At 48.8% G+C, this 6,219-nt stretch overlaps 1 protein-coding gene across 1 annotated transcript in view; it reads left to right on the top strand.

Moving 5' to 3' along the window:
* NCSTN (nicastrin) overlaps positions 1-6,219 on the top strand; it is a 27,368-nt gene that overhangs the window by 3,061 nt on the left and 18,088 nt on the right. Inside the window, exons 2-6 of the mRNA XM_041411147.1 lie at positions 1,633-1,737; positions 2,610-2,733; positions 3,831-3,949; positions 4,474-4,619; positions 5,957-6,110. Coding sequence (XP_041267081.1) covers positions 1,633-1,737; positions 2,610-2,733; positions 3,831-3,949; positions 4,474-4,619; positions 5,957-6,110 — 648 coding nt within the window. The remainder of the gene's footprint in view (positions 1-1,632; positions 1,738-2,609; positions 2,734-3,830; positions 3,950-4,473; positions 4,620-5,956; positions 6,111-6,219) is intronic.

Raw genomic sequence — 6,219 nt, 5'->3', positions numbered from 1 at the left:
GTCCCTTTTGGGGTCCCCTCATGGCTGGGGAGGGGGTCCCTGTGCCCCCCAGTGCTCCTTTTGGGGTCTCCAAAGACTTTTTTGGGGTCCCCGTTGCCCTTTTTAGGGTGCCTGTGTCCCTTTTGGGGTCCCCTCATGGCTGGGGAGGGGGTCCCTGTGCCCCCCAATGCTCCTTTTGGGGTCTCCAATGCCTTTTTTGGGGTCCCCGTTGCCCCTTTTAGGGTCCCCAATGTTCCCTTTGAGGTCCTGTCTGATCCTTTTGGGTCCCCCCCGGCCCTTTTGGGGTCCCCTCAGGGTTGGGGAGGGGTCCCTGTCCCCCCCAATGCCCCTTTTGGGGTCCCCAATGACGTTTTTAGGGTCCCCGTTGTCCCTTTCGGGGTCCCTGTGTCCCCGGCTCCGTTCCCAAACCCTCAGGGGACCCCCGGCAATGGCTCCGCTCCTTTCTCCTTTTCCCGGCCCATTCCCGGTCCCTGATCCCGGTTTTTCCCAGTCCCTGATCCCATTTTTCCCATTTTCCCATCCCCAATCCCATTTTCCCGGTCCCTGATCCCGGTTTTTCCCAGTCCCTGTTCCCATTTTTCCCACACCATTCCCATCCCTGATCCCGTTTTTCCCCTCCCTGATCCCGTTTTCCCCGTTTCCCGTCCCCGATCCCGTTTTTCCCGTTTTCCCCTCCCTGATCCCATTTTTCCCGTTTCCCCGGTCCCCGCTCCCCCCAGTCCCTGTTCCCATTTTTCCCACACCATTCCCATCCCTGATCCCGTTTTTCCCCTCCCTGATCCCGTTTTCCCCGTTTCCCGTCCCCGATCCCGTTTTTCCCGTTTTCCCCTCCCTGATCCCATTTTTCCCGTTTCCCCGGTCCCCGCTCCCTGAACCCCCTCTTTCCCATCCCCGATCCCGTTTTCCCATCCCTGATCCCCATTTTTCCCGGTCCCTGATCCCGTTTTTTCCCATCGCCGATCCCGTTTTTTCCCGTTTTCCCCGTCCCCAATCCCGTTTTTCCCAGTCCCCAATCCCGTTTTTCCTGGTCCCCGATCCTGTTTTTCCCATCCCCGATCCCGTTTCCCGTCCCTGATCCCGTTTTCCCCCTCCCTGATGCCGTTTCCCCGTCCCTGATCCCCGTTTTTCCCGGTCCCCGATCCTGTTTTTCCCGGTCCCCGATCCCGTTTCCCCGTCCCTGATCCCGTTTTTCCCCGTTTTCCCCGTGTTTCCCATTTCCCGATCCCTTTTTTCCCTGTTTTTCCCGTTTTCCCATCCCCGATCCCATTTTTCCCCGTTTTCCCCGTGTCTCCCGTTTTCCCGATCCCGTTTTCCCCCTCCCCGATCCCGTTTTTTCCGTCCCCGATCCTGTTTTTCCCCGTTTTTCCCATTTCCCGATCCCGTTTTTCCCCGTGTTTCCCATCCCCGATCCCGTTTTTCCCATTTCCCATCCCCGATCCCATTTTTCCCGTTTCCTGTCCCTGATCCCGTTTTCCCTGATCCCTTTTTTCCCTGTTTTTCCCGTTTTCCCATCCCCGATCCCATTTTTCCCCGTTTTCCCCGTGTCTCCCGTTTTCCCAATCCCGTTTTTCCCGTCCCCGATCCTGTTTTTCCCGGTCCCCAATCCCGTTTTCCCCGTTTTCCCGTTCCCAGGCTGCTGCCGCGGGAACTCGGTGCACCGCAAGATTTACATCGCGCTGAACCACACGGCGCCCTGCGTGCGCCTGCTCAACGCCACGCACCAGATCGGCTGCCAGTGTGAGAATGACGGGAATTCCTGGGAATTCTGGGAATTCCAGGGGGGTCTGGGGGTGCTGGGCCTGCTCAACGCCACGCACCAGATCGGCTGCCAGTGTGAGAATGACGGGAATTCCTGGGAATTCTGGGAATTCCAGGGGGGTCTGGGGGTGCTGGGCCTGCTCAACGCCACGCACCAGATCGGCTGCCAGTGTGAGAAATCCTGGGAATTCTCCCCCTCACCCCCTCCCCTGTTATTCCCTGGTTTTTCTGTGGGATTCCCTGGAATTCTGAGGGAAGAACCTCCACAGCTCTCCCCCTCACCCCCTCCCCTGATATTCCCTGGTTTTTCTGTGGGATTCCCTGGAATTCTGAGGGAACAACCCCCACAGCTCTCCCCCTCACCCCCTCCCCTGATATTACATGCATTTTTTGTGGGATTCCCTGGAATTCTGAGGGAACAACCCCCACAGCTCTCCCCCTCACCCCCTCCCCTGCTATTCCCTGGATTTTTTGTGGGATTCCCTGGAATTCTGAGGGAACAAACCCCACAGCTCTCCCCCTCAATCCCTCCCCTGCTATTCCCTGGATTTTCTGCGGATTCCCTGGAATTCTGAGGGGATCATTCCCACATTTTCACCCTGCAGCTCACCCCCTCTCCTGCTATTCCATGGGGTTTTTGTGGGATTCCCTGGAATTCTGAGGGAACAACCCCCACAGCTCTCCCCCTCACCCCCTCCCCTGATATTCCCTGGATTTTCTGCTGGATTCCCTGGAATTCTGAGGGAACAACCCCCACAGCTCTCCCCCTCACCCCCTCCCTTGCTATTCCCCGGATTTTCTGCGGGATTCCCTGGAATTCTGGGGGGGCTGATCCCGTTTTTCCCCCCCAGCCTCTCTGAGCGGGGACACGGGCGTGATCCACGTGGTGGAGAAGGAGGAGGACCTGGAGTGGGCGCTGTCCACGGGCCCCCACCCGCCCTACATGATCCTGCTGGACGGGAGCCTCTTCTCCAGGTGGGATCGTCGGGATCGCCAGGATTCCCCATCAAATCCCCCTTTTCCAAATCCTCACGGGGCTCCGGGCTCGCAGGGATTTAATCCTTGATTTAATCCTTGCTAAACTTCCTTTTTCCTTCTTTTTTTTAAACGGGATTGGACTCCCAAATCCGTGGTTTTAAAAAGCAGGGAAAATAAACCTTGGGAAGGGCTTGGGGCTCCTTTTCCTGGGAAGAGCGGGAAAGACCTGGCTGGAATTTTCTCCCTGCTGCTTTTTCCCTCATTTTAGGCCCTTCCAAGATTTTTTCCCTGAGGGGTTTTCCCATCATTTCCTAGGTTTATCCCCAGATTTCAATTGTTCATGGATAAATCCCGGTTTCCAGCCTCGTTTTCCAGAGAGATTTTGCTGCACTTGAAGAGAATTTCCAGGATTTTCGGCCTTGTCGGTGTTTTCACCATTTTGGTCCCTCCCAAGATAAAAATCCCAGGAATTTCTCTTCATTTCCTAGGTTTATCCCCAGATTTAAATTATTCGTGGATAAATCCCAAATTCCAGCTCTTTTTCCCTTTTTCCAGAGAGATTTTGCTGCACTTGAAGAGAATTTCCAGGATTTCCGGCCTCGTTGGCTTTTCCGCCATTTTGTTCCCTCCCAAGATAAAAATCCCAGGAATTTTCCCTTCATTCCCTTGACTCACCCCTGGATTTCACTTTTCTTTGGATAAATCCCAGTTTCCAGCCCCTTTTTCCCTTTTTCCAGAGAGATTTTGCTGCACTTGAAGAGGATTTCCAGGATTTCTGGCCTTGTTGTTTTTTCCGCCATTTTGGTCCCTCCCAATATAAAAATCCCAGGATTTTCCCTTCATTTCCTAGCTTTATCCCCAGATTTCAATTATTCATGGATAAATCCCAAATTCCAGCTCTTTTTCCCTTTTTCCAGAGAGATTTTGCTGTACTTGAAGAGAATTTCCAGGATTTCCGGCCTTGTTTTTTCCGCCATTTTGTCCCCTCCCAAGATAGAAATCCCAGGATTTTCCCTTCATTTCCCTGATTAATCCCCAGATTTCAGTTCCCTGTGGATAAATCCCAACTTCCAGCCCCTTTTCCCCTTTTCCAGGGAGGTTTTGATGCAGCTGAAGGGAACCTCCCGGATTTCAGGCCTGGCTGTGGCCGCTGCCTCTCCTGCCCCTCCCCGAGGGTTTTCCCCAGGATTGAAATGTCCCAACGATGGATTTGGTGAGCAAAATTCCCAACTTTTCCCCCTGCTTTTCCCCACTTTTTCTCCCGTTTTTTTCCTTCAGTTTTTTTCCAATTTTTTCCCCCAGTTTTCCCCCATTTTTTCCTCATTTTCTCCCTATTTCTTTGCATTTTTCTCCCATTTTTTCTTGGGGTTTTCCCTTATTTTTTTCCCGTTTTCCCCATTTTATCCCTTTTTCTTTGCTGTTCTTTTCCGTTTTTCACCTTTTTTCCCCTTTTTCTCCCATTTTCCCCATTTTCTCCCCATTTTTCAGGGGTTTACCCTGACACCCCCGGGCCGCAGTCCTTTCCCTGTTTTTTCCCATTTTTTCCCATTTTTCCCCGTTTTCCCCCCATTTCCCAGGGGTTTACTCGGACGCCTACGGGCCGCAGTCCTTTCCCTGTTTTCCCCCGTTTTTGCCCATTTTTCCCCAGGGGTTTACTCTGACACCCCCAGGCTGTAGTCCTTTCCCTGTGTTTTCCCATTTTCTCCCATTTTTCCCCGTTTTCCCCCCATTTCCCAGGGGTTTACTCGGACGCCTACGGGCCGCAGTTCGCGCACTGCAACGGCTCGCAGTGGAACCCGGGCGGCTCCGGGCTCTCCTACGAGGATTTCCCCTTCCCCATCTTCCTGCTGCAGGACGCCAACGAGACCCAGCTCATCAAGGAGGTGCTGGGGGCAGGGCATGGGGGAAAAGTGTTAAAGATGCATTAAAATCCCTTCAAATACATTAAAAATCCATTTAAATCCCTTCAAATATATTAAAATCCGTTAAAAATCCATTAAAATCCCTTAAAGTACATTAAAATCCGTTAAAAATACATTAAAATCCCTTAAAATCCGTTTAAAATACATTAAAATCCGTTAAAAATACATTAAAATCCCTTAAAATACATTAAAAATCCATTTAAATCCCTTCAAATATATTAAAATCCGTTAAAAATCCATTAAAATCCCTTAAAATACGTTAAAAATCTATTAAAATCCCTTAAAATCCGTTAAAAATCTATTAAAATCCCTTAAAATCAGTTTAAAATGCGTTAAAATCTGTTAAAAATACATTACAATCCAATTAAAATCCATAAAAATCCATTGAAAATCCCTTAAAATCAGTTTAAAATCCATTAAAATCCGTTAAAAATCCATTGAAAATCCATTAAAATCCCTTAAAATCAGTATAAAATCCAATAAAATCTGTTAAAAATCCGTTTAAAATCCATTGAAAATCCATTCAAATCCGTTAAAAATCCATTAAAATCCCTTAAAATCCGTTTACAATACATTAAAATCTGTTAAAAGTCCATTAAAATCCCTTAAAAATATGTTAAAATCCATTAAAAATCCATTAAAATCCCTTGAAATCAGTTTAAAATACGTTAAAATCTGTTAAAAATACATTACAATGCATTTAAAGTCCATTAAAATCCATTAAAATCTATAAAAATCCATTGAAAATCTGTTAGAATCCATAAAAATCCATTGAAAATCCATTAAAATCAGTTTAAAATCCATTAAAATCCATTTAAAATACATTAAAATCCTTTAAAAATCCATTAAAATCCGTTAAAAATCCATTGAAAATCCATTAAAATCCCTTAAAATGAGTTTAAAATCCCTTAAAGTCCATTTAAAATACATTAAAATCTGTTGAAAATCCATTAAAATCCATTGAAAATCCGTTAAAATCCAATTAAAATCCATTAAAATCCATAAAAATCCATTGAAAATCCCTTAAGATCTGTTACAAATTGATTGAAAATCCATTAAAATCTGTTAAAAATCCATTAAAATCCGTTTGAAATCCATTGAAAATCCATTAAAGTCCTTAAAAATCCATTAAAAACCCTTTTAAAATAAACCATAATCCATCAAAAAACCCCCCCAAAAATCCATCAGGAACCTCAAAAATTCCGTGAACAATCCCCTCAAACCCCCCAACCCCCGCAGCATTAAGAGGCGCAGCTGCAGCTGCAGCTGCAGCGCTGAGGGGCCGTTTGTGTCCGCAGTGCTTCCGGGCGCACAACGTGCCGCGCGGGCCGGGCGCGCCGCCGCAGTTCCCGCTCTGCGCCATGCAGCTGCAGGCGCACATGCACGCCGCCGCCAGCACCGTCACCTGCATGCGCCGCAGCTCGCTGCAGAGCGCCTTCAGCATCAACCCAGGTCAGTGCTGGGGCTGCGTTGGGGCTGCACTGGGGATGCACTGGGGCTGCATTGGGGCTGCAGAGTGCCTGCAGCATCAACCCAGGTCAGTGCTGGGGCTGCACTGGGG

Source organism: Onychostruthus taczanowskii, unplaced genomic scaffold, assembly GCF_017590055.1.
Source record: "Onychostruthus taczanowskii isolate IOZ18803 unplaced genomic scaffold, ASM1759005v1 scaffold346, whole genome shotgun sequence".
NCBI lineage: Eukaryota > Metazoa > Chordata > Aves > Passeriformes > Passeridae > Onychostruthus > Onychostruthus taczanowskii.
This window is presented reverse-complemented; position numbering and strand designations above follow the sequence as displayed.